Source organism: Leptodactylus fuscus, chromosome 3, assembly GCF_031893055.1.
Source record: "Leptodactylus fuscus isolate aLepFus1 chromosome 3, aLepFus1.hap2, whole genome shotgun sequence".
Classification (NCBI taxonomy): domain Eukaryota; kingdom Metazoa; phylum Chordata; class Amphibia; order Anura; family Leptodactylidae; genus Leptodactylus; species Leptodactylus fuscus.
In genome coordinates, this window is record NC_134267.1 from 137,380,624 (window position 1) to 137,401,994 (window position 21,371).

At 40.2% G+C, this 21,371-nt stretch overlaps 2 protein-coding genes across 3 annotated transcripts in view; both read left to right on the top strand.

Moving 5' to 3' along the window:
• Positions 1–6,791: 6,791 nt before the first annotated feature.
• Positions 6,792–20,101, top strand: LOC142197822 (glutathione S-transferase 3-like). 2 transcript variants are annotated; one of them, XM_075268435.1, is made up of 7 exons: positions 6,792–6,908; positions 12,696–12,797; positions 12,896–12,947; positions 14,259–14,391; positions 14,966–15,107; positions 17,734–17,865; positions 19,487–20,101. In XM_075268435.1, exons 2-7 carry the CDS (start codon positions 12,711–12,713, stop codon positions 19,607–19,609), a joined length of 669 nt encoding a protein of 222 aa, XP_075124536.1. In that variant the 5' UTR covers positions 6,792–6,908; positions 12,696–12,710; the 3' UTR covers positions 19,610–20,101. The 2 variants fall into 2 exon arrangements, with proteins under 2 accessions (XP_075124536.1, XP_075124535.1); XM_075268434.1 differs by lacking the exon at positions 6,792–6,908 and adding an exon at positions 9,395–9,451.
• Positions 9,417–21,371, top strand: part of LOC142197821 (glutathione S-transferase 3-like) — an 80,768-nt gene continuing 68,813 nt past the window's right edge. Inside the window, exon 1 of the mRNA XM_075268433.1 lies at positions 9,417–9,455. The gene's annotated coding sequence lies outside the window, so the exon portion shown is untranslated. The remainder of the gene's footprint in view (positions 9,456–21,371) is intronic.

Genomic DNA, 21,371 nt, shown 5'->3' on the forward strand with positions numbered 1-21,371 from the left:
GCCTCACATTGCAGAAACGCAGCATTTTTTTTTTTTTGCAGATTTTGCTGCAGTTTTTTGAGCCAAAGCCATGGTTACAAAAGGAATGGGCAATATAATTGAAGCTCTTACATTTCTATTTTCTGCTCAATCCACTCCTGGCTTTGGCTCAAAAAACTGCAACAACAAAAAAGCTGCGTTTCCACAACATGGGGCCTGAGCCTTAGGTCCATTACCCTACCTATCTTCTGGAGTGCCATGATTACTCTAACAACTATTCTGCTTTCCTGGACCCCTGGTGACCAGTATTAGATTTTCCATTGCCCCTTCCATCATCCACTCCTTCAGCCATGGTTCCCTAGAGGTCCCCTCCACAGAGTTGTCTTCTACTTTCCTGAATGTTGGAGGATGACTCTGTGAATTGAGGGTTTGCCACTTTGGCACTCTTTTCATAGGTATAGGCTTAATTTCTAATATATAGAAATCATGTCTAGAATTACCAGAAATCATCTATACTTATATATTATAGAGCTGCTAGGCATATATTATGAAGTATCACTGCTTTAACTATGGTTGTTGTAGTCATGTGATTATAAATAAAGCTGTGAACATTTAACACACAATTACATTTTGTATATTTTTTGTATTCTTTGATTTTTATCTGCAAGTCAGAGTCCTTCATGTATCATGGTCATGGGGTCACATACCTGCCTTCCAAAGGCCTTTCACTTACCCAGTGGCAGGGACCAGATTATTGCCCCCACTATGACTAAGAGAATGGAGCAGAGACAATACTGCGCAATCTGTCTGTACTTACACAGCTTGTGTGTGTGTGTGTGATAGAAAATAATCCAAGGTCAGGTAAGACACTGTACACTGTAAGACACAGATTTGTGTGTTGTTGTTGGGTTCTATATATAATGAAAGCTACAATATTACCACGACTGTGTAGACTAACGTAACCTCAACATTGAGATCGCCCCCAGTTTAAACAACAATTAAACTCGAAGTGGACGGGGTAGGCCACAGCTTTATTATTTATTTATTACTAGCTGGTACCCGCGACTTTGTCTGCGGTGATTGTAGAAGTGGGTAAATACAGGCACGGGTAAGGTTTTCGTACTGTGTATAAGGTATGGGATATGAATTGTAACTTTGTATCTTGTTGTTGCTGTAATTCTGAGAATACGTGAGACTTTTGTGTTGAACGTAATTTGTATTTCAGCTGCTATACAGTGTCGGTATAAACTGTACATAGTGTCTTTGGGACAGAGGTATTTGAAGTTAATATACCTCGATATACGACATTGTATGCTTTGTTATTTTCTGCCAGTAGTATGTTGACATTTTTTTGTTTGTAAAAGTTGCCATATTCTGACAGCAGTCACTTTTTTATTTGTCTGTGTCGGGGGATGTCTTTTTTTGCGGGGTCAGGTGTAGTTTTTAGTTGTTGCATTTTCGGGAAATGCTATTGGTTTGATCACTTTTGATTGATATTTGTATGATAATGAAAATAGTGAAAAAACAGGGGTTTTGGACTTTTCAGTATGTTTGCGGCTACGGCGTTAAGTGTCCAGGCGAAATATTTGTATAGCTTTGTAGAGCGGGCGATTTCGGACACAGGGATACCTAACATGTATGTGTTTCACAGTATTTAACTACTTTTATATGTGTTCTAGGGAAAGGGGGGGGGATTTGAATTTGTAATACTTTTTATTTTGTTTTTTTTCATTTTTTTTGTTTTTGTTTTTGCATTTATTAGACCGTCTAGGGGTATTGACATGGGTGGGCGGTGTCGCGGATTGTTAGAGCGGTGGGGGTCGGCAAACATGGCTGCTCCGGAGCGTTAAAGAGAGCCTCCTGGAGTATCGTTAAGGTGAGGGGCAAAGTGGTAAAGTATATGTACAGTCCTATGAAAAAGTTTGGGCACCCCTATTAATCTTAATCATTTTTAGTTCTAAATATTTTGGTATTTGCAACAGCCATTTCAGTTTGATATATCTAATAACTGATGGACACAGTAATATTTCAGGATTGAAATGAGGTTTATTGTACTAACAGAAAATGCGCAATATGCATTAAACCAAAATTTGACCGGTGCAAAAGTATGGGCACCTCAACAGAAAAGTGACATTAATATTTAGTACATCCTCCTTTTGCAAAGATAACAGCCTCTAGTCGCTTCCTGTAGCTTTTAATCAGTTCCTGGATAAAGGTATTTTGGACAAACAATTCAAGTTCAGTTAAGTTAGATGGTCGCCGAGCATGGACAGCCCGCTTCAAATCATCCCACAGATGTTCAATGATATTCAGGTCTGGGGACTGGGATGGCCATTCCAGAACATTGTAATTGTTCCTCTGCATGAATGCCTGAGGATTTGGAGCGGTGTTTTGGATCATTGTCTTGCTGAAATATCGATCCCCGGCGTAACTTCAACTTCGTCACTGATTCTTGAACATTATTCTCAAGAATCTGCTGATACTGAGTGGAATCCATGCGACCCTCAACTTTAACAAGATTCCCGATGCCGGCATTGGCCACACAGCCCCAAAGCATGATGGAACCTCCACCAAATTTTACAGTGGGTAGCATGTGTTTTTCTTGGAATGCTGTTTCTTTTTGGACGCCATGCATAACGCCTTTTTTTATAACCAAACAACTCAATTTTTGTTTCCAAAATGAAGCTGCCTTGTCCAAATGTGCTTTTTCATACCTCAGGCAACTCTATTTGTGGCGTACGTGCAGAAACGGCTTCTTTCTCATCACTCTCCCATACAGCTTCTATTTGTGCAAAGTGCGCTGTATAGTTGACCGATGCACAGTGACACCATCTGCAGCAAAATGATGCTGCAGCTCTTTGGAGGTGGTCTGTGGATTGTCCTTGACTGTTCTCACCATTCTTCTTCTCTGCCTTTCTGATATTTTTCTTGGCCTGCCACTTCTGGGCTTAACAAGAACTGTCCCTGTGGTCTTCCATTTCCTTACTATGTGCCTCACAGTGGAAACTGACAGGTTAAATCTCTGAGACAGCTTTTTGTATCCTTCCACTGAACAACTATGTTGAACAATCTTTGTTTTCAGATCATTTGAGAGTTGTTTTGAGTAGCCCATGATGCCACTCTTCAGAGGAGATTCAAATAGTAGAACAACTTGCAATTGGCCACCTTAAATACCTTTTCTCATGATTGGATACACCTGGCTATGAAGTTCAAAGCTCACTGAGGTTACAAAACCAATTTTGTGCTTCAGTAAGTCAGTAAAAAGTAGTTAGGAGTATTCAAATCAATAAAATGATAAGGGTGCCCATACTTTTGCACCGGTCAAATTTTTGTTTAATGCATATTGCGCATTTTCTGTTAGTACAATAAACCTCATTTCAATCCTGAAATATTACTGTGTCCATCAGTTATTAGATATATCAAACTGAAATGGCTGTTGCAAACACCAAAATATTTAGAACTAAAAATCATTAAGATTAATAGGGGTGCCCAAACTTTTTCATAGGACTGTATATGTGATTGTGTGGGGTTAGGGGCTAAGCTGTAGAGGGTAATATGAATTTTTTGGCTTGCTATAGTCCAAACTGTGTGAGATTGCAGAGATGGTGATGTGAGTTTGGGTTTTGTGGGGGTCCTGGCACAAACGTATGTGTGCTATTGTGACGAAAAGTAGCCTATTGTGCAATCGAGTGTAGTGACTATGTTTGTGGAAAATTTCAGCCAAATCGGTGGAGCAGGTTTTGCGTGATTGAGGAACAAACATCCGAACATCCGAACATCCAAACACACAAACTCACAAACCCACAAACTCACAAATATTAATTAATAATAGGAAGTGTTTGTGTATGCTTGCAATGTATGTAGTCAAATTGTGTACATGCATACATGTTACATATGTGTAGCAGTATGTACAGTAGTTGACCATTTTCTGTGGGAGGAATGGGGCTAAATTTCAGCATTATTTCAGCTCTGTAGTTTGCTTTTATTTCAGCATAGTCTGGCGCTATTATCTGAACATTTTATGCTATTATGAGCAGTTCTTTTAACATTATTTAGCAGTACTAAAAATGTATTGCAGTATTGTAAAGTACTACATATCACCATTTTTTAAAATATTGAATTGGCAGTATAATCTGCACGCTGAGGTCTTTTTTTTTTTTCTTTTTATCAAATGCCCACTGATGTTAGGCATACCTCCCAACCATCCCAGACAGTCCCGGATTGCGGGTCCTGTCCCGTGGTCCCAGTCAATGGGAGGTATGTCCCGGGTTCAACTCATCTGCGTCCAGAGAGAACACAGAGAAGTTGAATGCAGCGTTGAAGCAGGAGCCGTCCGTGGACAGTCTTTGCTTCATCACTGTGCTCCTGTGTGTACCGGCCCAGGGAGCTGTAGACGCGATGTGATGACCTTACTCACATCATGCCTGCAGCTCCCTCAACAGTCTGGAGAGGCAGACCTCAAAAAGAGCAGCAGGGGAGCAAGGAGAGGTAAGTGTCAGTGTTTCATTATGTTAAACTGTGGGGGCAAATGAAGAGGAAACATTAAATTGGGGGAAGATGAAAAGTTGACGCTAAACTGGGGCAAATGGAGAGAGAGAGACATTAAACTGGGAACCGATGAAAAGGGGATAGTAAACTGGGGCAGAAGAAGGAGAGGACATTAAACTGGTGCAGATGAAAGAGGGGACAGTAAACTGGTGGAAGATGAAAAGGGAACTTTAAACTGGGGACAGAAGAACGAGACATTAAATTAATGGCAGATGAAGGGGACATTAAACTTGAGGCAGATGGAAGGGAGACATTAAATTGGGGCAAAGTGGAAAGGGACAATAAACTGTGGGGGTAGCTGGAGGAGGACATGTCTGCCTCTAGCTGTGCCCAGTTTAATGTCCCCCTCCAGTAACCCCCAGTTTAATGTCCCCATCCAACTACCCCGACAGTTGAATATCAACCTCCAGATTCCCCAGTTTAATGTCCCCCTCTAGTTTCCCCAATTTAAGAGAATCTTCATATTGTGGGGTAATTGGAGATGAACATTATAATGTGGGGGCATATAATGAGTGACTGTAGGAGCATTATACTGTGTGGGGGCACATAGAAAAATAAATCAGGGTGGGCAGAGTCAACATAGAATTGGGTGGGGCTAAATTTGCCACGATGCGTATGATGCGCCACATGAAAGTTGGGAGGTATGATGTTAGGTACAACAACGGTATTATTATTTTAGGAAAGCCACATTCTACCTTCTCCATAGGGGAGGGATAAAAAAACATTTGTAGTAGCATTTTTTTAAGGCTACGTTCACATCTGGCCAGGTTGTCCATTGTTCTGGTTCGGCAAAGGACCAAATCAACGGAGACGTGGACAACTAAAATGGTGGGTACATATGGAGCCCAACAGACGCTATTGACTATAATAGGATCAGGGTCAGGGGATAATCATACACATTAGGGAGAGTGTGTGCCTACATAGGCGTACGGAGACTTACAAGTCATTCCTGCTCCGCTAGGGATTCTGGGTAAAAAATATGCAAATCTATTCTCCAGGATGTAATTAGGAGAACAGTGCCTCTGTATGCTGCCCTTTAGAGGACATTAGGGAGAGTGTGTAGGATCAGTCAGATGGGTGTTTGTTGCGGACAGGACTTTATCCTCCATCCAATTTCAGATGGACTCTGTGACACAGTCTCTTATGAGACTCCAGAACAGATGTAAACGTGGCCTTAGAATGATAAAATGTTACATTCAGCAGACTGCTGGGGTGGGGAATGGAGATAAGGGTTGTTATACGAAACACCCAATATTTAATGTCAACTCCCAAGCTTGAGAGAAAGAAGAGACATTGCAATCACCTCTGTAGTAAGTCATATTCATCAATAATGAAAGGGGTAATTCTAAAGAATTTTATGGGTGATTTCATGATGCATAAATATTTGTAGTAGAGATACCACAAACCGCCCCTCCCCTCTAGAAGATCTATCTTATAGACCACTCACATTAGTGATAGAAAATGTACACAAAAATAAAAATTACAGCTTCTTCTTCCTATATGTCCTCCTCATCTTGTTGTGTCAGGTCAAAGACTCAATTAGTGTCCCTTATGGACCCATCTTAAGTAATTTTTTTTAATTTTAAATCCAAAAGTGTATAAACATATTATCTTTTGGGCATGGAAATTTCCTAACTAAAAATATGGTTTCTGTTGCCAATTCCGCACTTAGAGATACCTAGACGATAGTCCCATGAAGATTGAAAGCAGCCCCAGTCTAGAAAATAGAAGATTGCATATATTTGATAACCTCCAGCAGATATGTGCCATGTATCTGGCACTAGCTTATCTCTCACATGGTCTGCTGAATACTTGGCACCAACATCATAGAAAAGGTCATTTCAGGTTGAAAGTTCTTGCATCATAGAAATTGGCAGCTGACTCAAAGAGTTCAGTATCTAGAGCACATTGATCGGTTTTCTTCTGCTGGACTGGTTTTCACCTATTGGTAATGCACAGATCCAGGGGCGTAACTACCGTGGTAGCAGCAGTAGCAGCTGCCACAGGGCCTGGGACATTAGGGGGCCCGGTGACAGCCGCTACCGCTGCGGTTTTTTTCAATAGGCAGTTACGGGCCCTATTCACTTGCCGATCCTGGCTGGGCCGGGATCGGCAAGTGACACCGCGGGGCCCACAGAGGCTATCATTATACTCGGGGGTCTTTGCAGACCCCCGAGTATAATGACCGGCGGATCGGGAGAGGTAATAAACATAAAAAACTGTTACTTACCTCTCCGCGATCCTGCCAGGCCTCCGTCCTACTGCTGTCTGACGTCTCTGACGTCACATGAACCCGGCATGCTTCCCGGGTCATGTGACGTCCGACGTCATTAACGAAGGACGCGAGAGGAGGACAGCACAGCACAGGAGCCGGGGAACAGGTAAGAAGCAACAGTGGGTTTTTTTTTTAATGTTTTTATTCCCGATTTAGTCTCCGATTATTATACTCTGGGGTCTGAAAAGACCCCAGAGTATAATAATTGTTTATGGGTGTACACAGAGGGACACTATTGGGGTTAACACTGTGTGCATGGGACACTATAGGGGTTAACACTGTGTGTGCATGGGACACTATAGGGGTTAACACTGTGTGTGCAGGGGACACTATAGGGGTTAACACTGTGTGTGCAGGGGACACTATAGGGGTTAACACTGTGTGTGCAGGGGACACTATAGGGGTTAACACTGTGTGTGCAGGGGACACTATAGGGGTTAACACTGTGTGTGCAGGGGACACTATAGGGGTTAACACTGTGTGTGCAGGGGACACTATAGGGGTTAACACTGTGTGTGCAGGGGACACTATAGGGGTTAACACTGTGTGTGCAGGGGACACTATAGGGGTTAACACTGTGTGTGCAGGGGACACTATAGGGGTTAACACTGTGTGTGCAGGGGACACTATAGGGGTTAACACTGTGTGCAGGGGACACTATAGGGGTTAACACTGTGTGTGCAGGGGACACTATAGGGGTTAACACTGTGTGTGCAGGGGACACTATTGGGGTTAATACTGTGTGTGCAGGGGACACTATAGGGGTTAACACTGTGTGTGCAGGGGACACTATAGGGGTTAACACTGTGTGTGCAGGGGACACTATAGGGGTTAACACTGTGTGTGCAGGGGACACTATAGGGGTTAATACTGTGTGTGCAGGGGACACTATAGGGGTTAACACTGTGTGTGCAGGGGACACTATTGGGGTTAATACTGTGTGTGCAGGGGACACTATTGGGGTTAATACTGTGTGTGCAGGGGACACTATTGGGGTTAATACTGTGTGCAGGGGCAAGTAAGTAAGGGACATAATAGAGTGCGGAGGAGGGGGTCAGTCGAGGTCTTCGGTGTCAGTTGGGATGGGGGGGGGGGGCCCATGTCAAAAGTTCGCCACGGGGCCCCGCCATTCCTAGTTACGCCACTGCACAGATCAGTATCGCCCACCTGAAAGTGGATAGCATAATTTTGGGTATTTTAAAATACAACTTATATTATTTCCATATATATTACCAGTTGAAAAGTAGTATAATATTAATATAGCATCATCAGCGACAGAATCTGCAGCAAGATCAAGCTGAATTCTTATTTTATTTCAGCATCTTGCTCTGGTTTCTGCCTCTCATTGAATGCAATGAAAGGCAGGATCAGGACGGAATCTGCCACTGATTTAGGGACAGAATCCGCTTCATAATCATCACCAGATTCTGTCACGTGAACAGGCCCTTACAAACCGCAAATGACTCTAAGCATCTGGTATCTATAAAACATTGATAAGTTTTCTTTTGCTGAACTGGTTTCCTGATCATTGACTTTCAGCTATTATCAGGGAAAATCATTTCGTGCTTATTTGATCATTTAGAAAAATGATGGTTCCAAAAACTAATTTAGGTTAAAAATGATGCATCTCGTATACCAGTTCTGAGTTTCATAACTGCTGTCTTGATCTTGCTTTAATCTTTCCATTTAGAGTTTGGGTCCATAAAATCTATTGGATCGTATCTGGGACACCTACAATCAACTCTCCATCTAAAAGTTCTCCTACAGTATTCAGCTGCCCCCAAAGTTTTGTGTCCCCCCCAGTTGCCCCAGTTTCATGTCCCCCACCAGCTAACTCCACAGTTTAATGTCCATCTCCAGCTGCTTCAGTTTAATGTCCCCCTCCAGCTGCCCTAGTTTAATGTCCCCCTCCAGCTGCCCCAGTTTAATGTCCCCCACCAGATGCCCCAGTTTAATGTCCCCTCCATCTAATTCCACAGTTTAATGTCCCTCTCCAGCTGCAAAGTTTAATGACCTTCTCTAGTTGCCCCCAGTTTAAACTGGGGCAGCTGAAGGGAGACATTAAATTATGGAGCAGCTGGAGGGTAACATTAAACTGTGAAATTAGCTGGTAGGAGACATTAAACTGGGGCATCTGGTGGGGGACATTAAACTGAGGCACCTGGAGGGGGACATTAAACTGGGGCACCTGGAGGGGGACATTAAACCATTGGGCAGCTGGAGGAGGACATTACCTGGGGCAGTTGGAAGTAGACATTAAACTGTGGGTACATCAGGAGAGAGACTTTACTGTATACTGTGGGGACAATTTGAAGAGAACATTATAATGTGGGGGCATATAATATTAGGATTATTGTGTGGGGAGCACAAAGAGAAATGGATAATGGATCGTAATGGGCAGAGTCAATTTCGAAGTGTGTGCAGCTAAATCTGCCACAGCGCTCTATGTGTGCTGCATATTTTGTCACTCTATCTGTCCTTTGAAATTTGGGAGGTATGCACTGTGTAAAAACTTTTATCATAAGCTTATTGCCAAACTCTGACAAGGCTGTCCTCAAATAAAAGTTCTGTATGTGGATAACACACCCCTGCCCAGCTTCAGATTTGGAGCTGACACTGTAAGAAGAAGGCTGCTAACTTTACTCCTCTGTAAGTGCTTTACTACTGTACTTCTATGTAGAGTTCCCACACAAATGCTTAAATATAAAGTGATAATTTATCATTTGTTTTAATTTTGTAATTTGCTGAACTGAATTTAAATATAGTAGTGAAAATTTTTGCAACCACCCAACATCCCCCCCCCCCGACACACACACACACACACACACACACACACACACACACACACACACACACACACACACACACACACACACACACACACACACACACACACTCAAACTTTTCTTTTTCTAGGTTTTACATGCAGTTTTCCACTTTTGATGCCAAGGACACACATAACTTATAAAACCCTAAAATTTTGTATAGTCTAAAACCTTTTTTTGCTGTACAAGGTTACTTTGTAAATTCTGTTTCATCACTGCCGTATGGGTGAAAAGTGATTTATTATTATTTTTTTGATAATGGGAGACTATCAAAAGGGATGTTTCAAAATGTGTCTGTGTACCTTGAGAAATTCAGGTTGCACTATGCTGTTGAATATTTTTAAGACTTGCTTTCTCTGACTACCTGCAAAGCTGCAAGTATAGACCTTAGTAGGTCATTTCTGGTAAATATGCTCTGTACATCTTCACCCCTCTCTCCATCATCTACCGTGGCCTGTAGCGGCACCCGCACCTCTTCCTCTCACACTGATATGCCTGTACAAGCAATAGTTGCTGATGTGCTCTGACCAAAGATGTTTTCCCAGTGTCCAAGAATACATTGGCAAGAGGCAGAGAAGTAATTCACAACTACAGGATCCGACAATAATTATATGTAGTCTGTTACCATGGAGACATGAGTCAGTATATGAGCTATGCATATGGGACCAGTAAGCAGAGTCCAGCAGGGAGCTCAGGCAGCATCAAAATGGGGGATCTGTGAGGCTTGTTTATTGCAATACATGACATTAGTGCTTGGTGGCAGCCGTTAAATCCCTAAACCCAGTTTGCCTTCACAATAACCGGCTCCCTTATGTAACTAGTGTGACCTCTGTGCTTGCCAGAAATAATTCTGGCTGCTAGAGATATGAGACTGCTGAATAAGCATAGTTCATGTAGGAGACTTGTCTAGAGTTCGATAAAACTGCCCTCATTAGAACTTAGAGGAATAAAACGTCTTGTAATTCTCATACAGAGATGATATACATTTATGTTGAGCATGTATACAGTCTTATTTTAAGGCTTTTCTAGCAGAAATTAGAGAAGAAACTTGAAAGGGGTATTTCTCATGAACAGCCATATTTCAGTTTGCTGGCAACTATAAGTTAAACATTTCTGCAAAGTTCTGACATTTTTTGCAGAGGTTTAAAGATTTTCTCTAACCATTTTGTGATGACAGTCTATTGTCTTGATAAGTTGCAACGGATACGACCATGAATGCAGGAACTTTCTATGGTCTGAGACGTCTCAAAAACCTAGTTATGATTTCCTTAATGTTGCCACGTTATCTTCTCATACGTGTAGTGTCCCTGTCAGATACTCTGTCCAAAATAAGGAAATCTTGGCTGGGTTTCTGACAAGTCCCATACCATAAAAGGTATCAGAATTCATGGTCATATCCATTGGAAAAAGATGAAGACAAAAGATGTCACCACTAAGATGATTAGAGAAGACACCTAGCCACGTGGTGGGCTTTCTTACTGGGAAGGGACTGCACGGTCCGGAGAACTGCTCTGTTCTCTTCAATTTACTCAATGGTAGGCAACTTCATCTTGTGTTCTTGCAGGAAACACACTACTGCTCTAGTAAACCCTTCAAACTTTCCAACAGCTGGTTTCCGCCTACTTACCATAGCTCTTCACCTGAACCTAAGTCGATGGACAACAGTATATTGATTTCTCAATCGCTGAAATGGGAGCATTTGGAGACTTGCACTGATGGAGAGGGTAGGCTGATTATGCTGAAGGGCCATATAGCATCTCAATTGTAAGATTTTGCCTAGTTGTACCTCACTTTCACTGGATAGGGCCGGGCTCTTGTCTCCTATTTGGAGATGCTTGATGGGTTTGCAGAGGGTTTCCTGGTAGCTGGGGGTGATCCGAACTCAACACCTCCCTAGTCAATGATGTGGCTGTCCTTGCTGAGAAACCACGAATGACTCTGTTTGACATTCGACCCCTGGTGTATCCCACTCGACGGATCCCTGGACTAACGTCTAGTGCAAGATGCAGCTCCACCACTGTGTAAACTCCCTCCTGGCCATCTCAGACTTTAGGACTGAATTCACATTCTTAGAACGCTTCTGCATCAGTGACAATTTCCTTCGCCATTCCCTCTCCACTATTTGCAAGCTCCTGATTAAAGCTCCATTTGAGGATGTTCTCCCCATTGTTTGTATTAATTACTTTTGTTTTTGCTTTTGTTTGTTTTTGCTTTTTTATTTCTGAAAATTAATAAAACCTTTTGAATTGAATTTTTTTTTTTTTAGAAAATCTTTAGAATTCTGCAAAAAAAAAAAAACATTCATATTTACAAGAATTGTAAGTTTTTCTTGTGTACAAGTATACATATGGCTATGTTCATGGGAACCCCTAATTTCTAATAGTAATATATCATGTATATCAGTTCCCCACACTGTTCAAGAACTCTGCTTGTCACTGAATGGAAACCTCCACTGCTCACTTCCAGGCGATGCAGAGCTGTCATGGCTTTCCACCTCAGTTAGGTTTTTTGTTAGTTTGAGGTAGTCTTCTATTTCTCTTCATGAGTTCTTACCATAGCATTCAAAGAACTTAAAGGGATTCTCCACTTTCAGACCAATATTGAGAGACAAATGTTATGGTTTGTATATTAAAAAGTTGTACAATTTTCCAATATACTTTCTATATCAATTCCTCACAGTTTTCTAGATCTCGGCTTGCTGTCATTCATTCTGTTACCTCTAGTGGATAAAATTCTGACCGTGGTCATGTGATGAGTACACAGGTGCCACTCGTACAGTACTGTGCACCTGTGTGCTAATCACATGACCATGGTTAGAGTTTTATCCTCTAGAAGTAATAAAATGAGTGTCAACAAGCAGAGATCTAGAAAACCGTGAGGAATTGATACAGAAAGTATATTGGAAAATTGTACAAACAATAACATTTGTTTCTCAATATTGGTCTGAAAGTGGACAAACCCTTTAATGTGAAGTCACAAAATAGATGCTCTTGACTATGTTTTATTATCTCCCCACAATGGTAAGGATTGTAACTTTTTTTTTTTTTAATTCTTCTTCAAACATCCAGGTAAAACATAGAAAAATGTCTGGAAAACCCAAGCTATGCTACTTCAATGGTAGGGGTAGAATGGAGTCCATACGCTGGCTGCTTGCTGCTGCAGGTGTTGAGGTTTGTATAGTTTAGTTTGCATTGAATGGATATCATTTTATAGCGTTTGTATTCTTAATTAAAAACAATGACAGTCATGAATGTGTTTTCTTCTCTAGTTTGAAGAAGTGATTTTGGAGACAAGAGAACAATTTGAAGACTTAATTCGGGGTATCTATATTTTTTCTATTTTTTTCAATGTTTCAACTTTTATTTATCAGTTGCCATTTGATTTTAGTAGTTTTCTGTTGTCTGTACTGTTTTTTATACTTGACCAAAGATACAAATATTATCATAGAGAGTACACATATAAATCATAATAAACTTCAGAACAGGCAATGCTTAGGACCAAAGCAGTCTTGGATGCCAAATCCATCATGAACCTATAATTAGAAAGCATTAACTTTCGTTTAAGTTGTAAAGTCAGTTTTAGGTTCTTCTTATACTAGCATTATGGCTTCTATTCTTAATAGAATTATGACAGCTACAATCTATCCCTATGAACTTGGCATCTCATTGGCACATTCTTTAATGAGGTCAATCAGTTCTCAGTCAGGGTTCCAGCATCATTGAAAGCAGGACCAGTGAAGCAGACAATGCAATTCTTCTTAAAAGGAGGCACCACTACCAAGCATATCAATACAGCCCTGCAGGTAGATAGGTTACGATCACCTGAAGTAAAAAGCATTTGTCCGCTTTTCTGATTGCTGCCCTTGAAGCCCAGATATAGCCTTTTTGTAAATATACAAGTTAACTCTTTGATGTAACAACAATGCCCTCATTGCCCCCAAAGAGCTAATTTGCATATTGACAAAAACTGGAATCTCTCGGAAACAGGGGCAGACTGGGGAGAGTACAATGGATTTTATACTTGTATGTAATTCTTCTTGCCAAGTTAATGTATGTTAAAGTAGCATTAAGCAGAAGTCTGAATTAAAAAGTCTTGTCAGATACTGGCAGAAATATAAATTAAGGTTATCACAGATATATGTAACTGCTTAAAGTGAACCTTTCATGTCCTTAGGCCCATGACTGTCGTCTTTCCCGTTTATGTGCCCCATTTATTTATTTATTTTTTTTATTTTTTTTTAAATGTAGATTGTGAACCCCACATAGAGCTCACAATGTACATTTTTCCCTATCAGTATGTCTTTTTTTGGAATATGGGGTGGAAATCCATGCAAACACGGGGAGAACATACAAACTCCTTGCAGATGTTTTTGTTTTGTTTTTTTTTGCCCTTGGTGGGATTTGAACACCAGGACTCCAGCGCTGCAAGGCTGCAGTGCTAACCACTGAGCCACCGTGTGGCCCCTTATGTGCCCCATTTATGAAGAAACTAGAATTTTGATTTTCAAAAGAGAATATACCCTTTTAAGAATCTGTATTTTGCAAGGTTTTTAGAAATCACTGTATGTATTGGTTATGGTATATGGATATGGCCTATTTGCAATATTAATATCTATGGTTTTATATTTTTAGATGGAGCCTTGTTGTTTGAACAAGTACCATTGGTGGAAATTGATGGAATGAAACTTGTCCAGACTCAAGCTATTCTCCAATATATTGCTGCAAAGTATAATCTTTATGGGAAAGACTTGAAGGAGAGAGCTCTGTAAGAACTACCTATATTATAAACTTATATATTCCAATTTTCAATTATTAAATGTTAACAGATATTTAAAGAGGTTGTCAAAAAAAAAAGCAGCCAGCGTATTCTAAAATGAAAAATATGTTTTACTCTCCTACCTAATCCTGTACCATCACTTCCATTTTACTGGTCAGGCTTTGTTTACCTGTCTGCAATGGTGACATTAAGTTTATGGCATGTGACAGCTGAGGTCAATGAAGGACTCTATGGTCACATGATGTTCATTTCACATGGACAGATCCTGACTGCTGCCGCCAGTCACTAGCCATCGACCCAACATCGCCTCTGCACAAAACAAAGCCTGGCTAGTGGAATGGGAGCAACAGTGCAGGTATCTGTAGGCAAGTGATACTTCATTTTGTATTTTAGAACACACTAGCTATCTCCAGACAATCTCTGGAAATAGTCACAGACTGCAATAGTATATACATTGTTCAGATGGTACCATGAAACTTAGTAAACTAGCAAAACTAGTAAACCTTGTCACTGCAAATACTTGTACTTTGCTGCTTAATATATTATCTTTTCATGTCCTTAGAATTGATATGTATGTGGGAGGCTCCACTGATCTTATGTTACCCTTCATGTATTATCCATTCATTGAGCCAGAGAAAAAGGAGGAGCATCTCAATAACGTTCTGGACAAAGCAAAAAACAGATATTTTCCAGTGTTTGAAAAGGTAACGTTAATGATTGTTTTTTTTTTGTTTTTTGTTTTTTTTTACATGATACTGAGTCCTGAACATTAATATATTATTAAATATTACAGTATTTTACCATGCAAGTATATCGTCCAGACACAAGAGAGTCCATGTATACTCTGGCTAGTAAAGCAGACTGTCAAGTGCAGCTACTTTTCCTTTCAAGTTTAAAAAACAAAGAAATGGCATATCTCAATTTTGTATATATCACAGTTAGAGATGAGCGAATAGTATTTGAAACTCTAGTTTCGAATACCTCGCTCCCATAGGAATGAATGAATGCTCCCATTCATTACTATGGAGCGAGGTATTCGAAACTAGAGTTTTGAATACTATTCGCTCATCTCTAATCACAGTTTCTTCTTTCGTTAAAATCAATCAATGGTGCTACAAAAAGTCACAATGCAGCCCTGATCTAATATGTAAAACCATTGCACAAAAGTATAGTTGCTGCTTGTGTCAGTGTAACCCCCTCATTCATATCTGCGTTTGGAAAACCGCATGTTCTCTGCGGAGATCTCGCAGCAAGCACACAGACCCCATTATAGTCTATGGGGATCCGTGTGCTTTTACTGCACAGCGCATGCAAATGCATTGGTATTCGGTTCAGGGGGGTCCCCATGCGGACTCCCCAAATGGATTACCAAACTCAGGATGCCTTCACACGATGTTACGCTGCGCTCATTCTGAACGTAAAATTCGTTCAGAATGAGCGCGTAAAAAGCAACTCCCATTGATTTCTATGGGTGCCGGCATACGTGCGCTACCCATTGAAATCAATGGGAGGCTTTTTGGTACTTTTCCGTTATCGGCCCAGCATCGCAGTTCAGCATCAGCATTGGGCCAGCAGTCAGCAGTCCAGCATGTCCCGATGCTGATGCTGAACTGCAAAGGCTGGCCCAATAATGGAAAAGTGGCTGGCATTAGAGCTGTGTAAAGGATCAGCGGATCACAGGACGCCAGAGAGGGGCGCCCAGACCCTACCATCATTCGCTGTGCGGAGAGGATAGTGAAGAGGTCGGGATGTGGGTTGACTTGGGGATTGCGGTGATTGTCGGTGAGCACAAGCTTGTCAGTGGCCGGGCTGCACGTCCCAGTGCCGGGAGGACACGGTGAAGCTGGACGTCACCCTCTGATGCTGCAGCTGCAGTGACACACACACAGCATCTGTCATGGTGGCACACCGCTCACACCAGGCTGGGCTCCACCATCCTCTCTGAACCGCAAGTGAGGGCAGGGTTTGGGCGCCCCTCTCTGGTGTTCTGTGATCCGCTGCTCCTTTATACACAGCTCCAGTGCCAGCCAGCATTGAGCCAGCAGTCATCAGTTCAGCATGTCCCAATGCTGATGCTGAACTTTGATGCTGGCCCGATAACGGAAAAGTACCAGGCTTTTTTCCCTATTGCTTTCAATGTATTACGCGCGTATCACATTGAAAGCAATAGGGAAAAAAGCCTCCCATTGATTTCAATGGGTAGCGCACGTATGCCGGCACCCATAGAAATCAATGGGATCTGGTTTTTATGCGAGTTTTACGTTCAGAATGAGCGCAGCGTAACATCGTGTGAAGGCACCCTCGGATTTGAACGAGGGGTAAGATATCCAATAAGCCACACCTTACCAAGAAGCAACCAGATCCCATTCATACACAAAAATACTATAACGTTTTCAATATCTTAGATATCGTTAAAAAATAACAAACAAATATTGTGTTGTCAACAAACAAGTGCAAATTAATAGTTGGTGGCTCCCCTGTCAGCTATATTATTGATGTATAAGCCAATATGGACTAACTCGCCATATACCTGTTGTAGGAGTGCTATACATATGTGTATATGGAGTGCACTATGTTATACTGCCCCCTTATAGCCCCTGATTCACTGATAACACTGGGTTCTCAGCACAGCGGTAAATGGGGTTGACTATGCTTACTCTAAACAGTGTGCTTTATTATTATTTTTTTATGTAGATTGTGAGCCCCATATAGGGATCACAATGTACATTTTTTTCCCTATCAGTATGTCTTTGTAGAATGGGAGGAAATCTACGCAAACACGGGTAGAACATACAAACTCCTTGCAGATGTTGTTCCTGGCGAGATTCGAACCCAGGACTGAGCCACAGTGTTGCCCCGCAGTGTGCTTTATATAATATATCTGTATAGTACATATCAGCATAACATAGACATCCATATAACAGTATTAGGACAGGTAGATGGACAGTTAGTCGAGCTTGGCTTATTCATCAACATCTTTTAAGTTGCACTTGTTTGTTGGCAGTACAATATTTCTTTTTAGAGAATTTTATAGGATATTGGTGTGGGATTGGTTTTGGTTGGCAATGTGTGGGTTTATTGAATATATTAACCTCTACTGTACCAAGGGCATTAAGGTTGAATTGAATGTAAGATATTGTATCATTGCTGAATACTATTTCACATTTCAAAAGCACACATTTGAAGCACATTGAAGGCTGCAATGTTTTTACTTATTTTTTATTACAAACTTAATTTTTATTGTTATTATATTGATGGATATTTTATCCTCTTACCATTCGGGTTGTATAAACTGAGTCACTTTTAGCTGATTCTGCCTATATATTGCAGATCCTAAGAGATCACGGTAAGAACTACCTAGTTGGAAATCGGTTTTCCTGGGCTGATGTCCACCTGCTGGAGGTTATACTAATGGTGGAAGAAAAGTGCGCTGGTGCACTCACTAATTTTCCTCTCCTTAGGGTAAGTTTATCTTGGTAGTAACATAAAATGTACAATTTTTTTGCTTATGTTCATTAACCCCTTCCTGCTAGTGGTTTTTTTTAATTTTCTTTTTTGACTCCCTGCCTTCCAAACCCCATAACTATTTTATTTTTTTCATTCGCCGGGCTTAATGGTGAGGTCTTAATGTTTGTTGGGTAAATTGTTCTTCATAATGGTTCTATTTAATATTCTGTACAATGTACTGGGAAGCTGGAAAAAAAATTAAGAATGGAGTGGAATTGGTGAAAAAGTGCATTTGTCCAACTTTCTTAAGAGCTTTGTTTTTACAGCACTCACTATGCAACCAGATTACATGTCAACTATATTCTATGTTTTGGTATGATTCTGAGGATACAAAATTTTATATAGTTTGATTTACATTTTAACTCGTTGACAGAAATCTAAAACTTTCCAAAAATTATAAAAAAATTTTTAAAAAAATCGCCATATTCTGACACCCATAACTTTTTTATATTACCGTGCACAGGAACGCATAGGAAATCTTATTTGTGGGAATAGATGAATGTTTTAGTTATACCATTTTGGGGAATGTCCATTACTTTGAACACCTTTTATTAAAATTTTTATCAGAGCTGAAACAGCGAAAAAACGGCAGTTTGGCACATTTGATTTTTTTATTTTGTATGTATACTGGCGAGTTTTGGACACAGGAATACCTAACGTGTATGTGTTTCACAGTAATTTACACAGTAAAATAGTAAAAAAAAAAAAAAAAAAAAGGTTTTTTTTAAAATAAATAAATTAAAAAAAATAAATATATATATATGTGTATATATATATATATGTGTATATATGTGTATATATATATATATATATATATATATATATATGTATATATATATATATATATATATATATATATATATATATATATATATATATAAAACCAAAAACCTAAAAGTTAGGATACATATAAAAGAAAAATATTACTGTGAAACACATACACATTAGGTATATCTTTGTCCAAAAATGCCTGATCTACAATCTCACAAAAATATTTTTCCTATACAGTAAACATCATAGTGGGGGGAAAGGGGTGGAATTTAAAAGTGCCAAACCACTATTTTTTTCACTGTTTCACCTCTGATAAAAATGTACCACCCCATTCTGAATTTTTTGCAAACTTCCAAGTACATTGTACAGAATAAGAAATGGTGGCATTATGAAGGACAATTTGTCCCGTAAACATAAGCCCTCATATGGCTCTGAGACCAATGTACTATGTACACCAAAAACAGAAATCTTCCCCAGCTATGAGCTGACATCAATTTCAGCTTGTTTTTTGATACATCGTAAATCCATTGAACGATAATGAATCTCACCTCCTGCTAATAAGCCCCATCCTTATTATACAAAACATGATGAGAGTGGCGTAACAATGCCCAGTGATCAGGATTGTTTGCTCAGATGTCCACATCTCTTGTGTAAGCTGCAAAGAAAGAGTAAGTTATTGAGAAAACGGCGATTATTTTAAATTTGATGTCATGTATTGGATATTTTATTTATGCCAATTCCATATATCAATATTTATAATTTATATATTTACATATTTAACATATATATGTATACATTTATGTAGGGATTCAAGACAAGAATAAGTGAAATTCCTACTATCAAGGCTTTCCTTCAGCCTGGAAGTCAGCGGAAACCGGTGCCTGATGAGAAATATGTGCAGACAGTGAAGAAAGTTCTGAAGATGTAGCACATATCCTAATTGACCTGGACCATGGAATGGATTGTTTTTATTACTGCAGATAGCCAAGTTTTAGATATTTTCTTATATCACTATACAAACTTATATACTTTAAAATTAAACCTATTAGGAGAGATTTAGTAATTACAACAAACTAGAGGACTAGTGAATTTGTGTAAAAAAAATCGTACAAGTTTTGCATCACATTTATTAAGTACTGAAAGTGTAACTTCTATTTCATTGTTTTTTTTTTTCAGTATTGTATCGGGGAGGATGACATTTTTGCAATATACTTTATTAATTTATCTGCAGACATTATACCCGCGGGATACCCGCACATTTTCTTCATCTAGCTCCAGGTTCTTCTCCTAAATTCATTGGCAATCCGGTCTGAGGAAGGTCCTTTGTGGACCGAAAACTTTAATATTTTATTGATTGCATTTCTTTGATGTCTGATTACATAACACTGAAGTGTGAGAATAAAGTATTCACCTAAAGCTATGTTATTGAGTGCCTGAATTGAATATTGATCTAGATCTGGGGTGAAACCCTTTCAGAGCACCATTACCATACCTATCTTCTGGAGTGCTGTGATTAATTTAACAACTATTCTGCTTTCCTGGTGACCAGTACTAGATTTTCCATTGTCCCTTCCATCATCTACCGTATTTTACGGACTATAAGACGCACTGGACTATAAGACGCACCTAGGTTTTAGAGGAGGAAAATAGGGGAAAAAAATTTGAAGCAAAAAATGGTAAAATATTTAATATATGGTAGTTGTAGTTTTGCAACAGATGCAAGGCCACATTGACAGGTGACCCTGCAGCTGTACGGGGACGCATAGAGCGTTTTTTTGTGGGGACAGATGTACTTTTTAGTTGTACCATTTTGGGGAATGTTTATTGCTTAGATCACCTTTTATTTAAATCAGATGCAAAACGGTGGAAAAAAAACCCGGCGGTTTGGCACTTTTGATTTTGACGTTCACTGTACAGGAAAACTATTAGTAGACCGGGCATTTTTGGACACAGGGATACTTAATGTGTATGTGTTTGACATATGATTTTCTACTTTTATATGTATTCTAGGGAAAGGAGGTGATTTAGAACTTTTATTTATTTCATTTTTTTATTATATATTTTTAAAGCTTTTTTTTTTTTTTTTTTTTTTTTTTAACTATTTTATTAGTCCCCCCTCCAGGGGGCTTGAACCTGAAGTCATTTGATTGCAAGTCCTATAGACGGCAATGGTCATAGACTAGCTGCAATGGTAATATAGCAATGACAGGCCTGGGAGCCTTCAGCAGGCTCCCGGCTGTCACCAGAACAGGTCGGTTCCTGCGTTATCGCCACTCAGGAGCCGGCCTGCAACTTTACAGGTATGGGGCCGGCGGGGACTGGCTCCGGGGGGCCAGATTTCTAGTAAACATAATAGGTATTGTGATAGTTCACAGTGTCCTGTTCAGTAAGCCTGAGTGGAGGTGGCTTTGACTGTTTGATAAGGAATACAGGAAGTGAGAAGGAGAGACAGTATGAAAAGCTGCTGAAACAGGGAGATGGGTAAACCCCTTTAGGCCGGGGTTCCACGGGCTGGAAACACCGCAATTTGGCCGCGGTGGAAATGGCGCGGGAAAAATCGCGGCATTGTACAGTACTTGTAAAGTGGATGGGATTCATGCGAATCCTATGCCCACGTTGCGGGGAGAAAAAAGAAGCGCGGACACGCTGCGATTTCCAAAACTGTCGCGGTTTTGAAAATTGACAATTAT

What these genes read in the sequence shown, in the direction of transcription:
- LOC142197822 (XM_075268435.1), top strand. Translation starts at nt 12,711, where the DNA reads ATGTCTGGAAAACCCAAGCTATGCTACTTCAATGGTAGGGGTAGAATG. An exon ending in TTGCTGCTGCAGGTGTTGAG is followed by an intron (nt 12,798 to 12,895) that starts GTTTGTATAGTT and finishes TTTCTTCTCTAG; the next exon opens with TTTGAAGAAGTGATTTTGGA. An exon ending in ATTTGAAGACTTAATTCGGG is followed by an intron (nt 12,948 to 14,258) that starts GTATCTATATTT and finishes TTATATTTTTAG; the next exon opens with ATGGAGCCTTGTTGTTTGAA.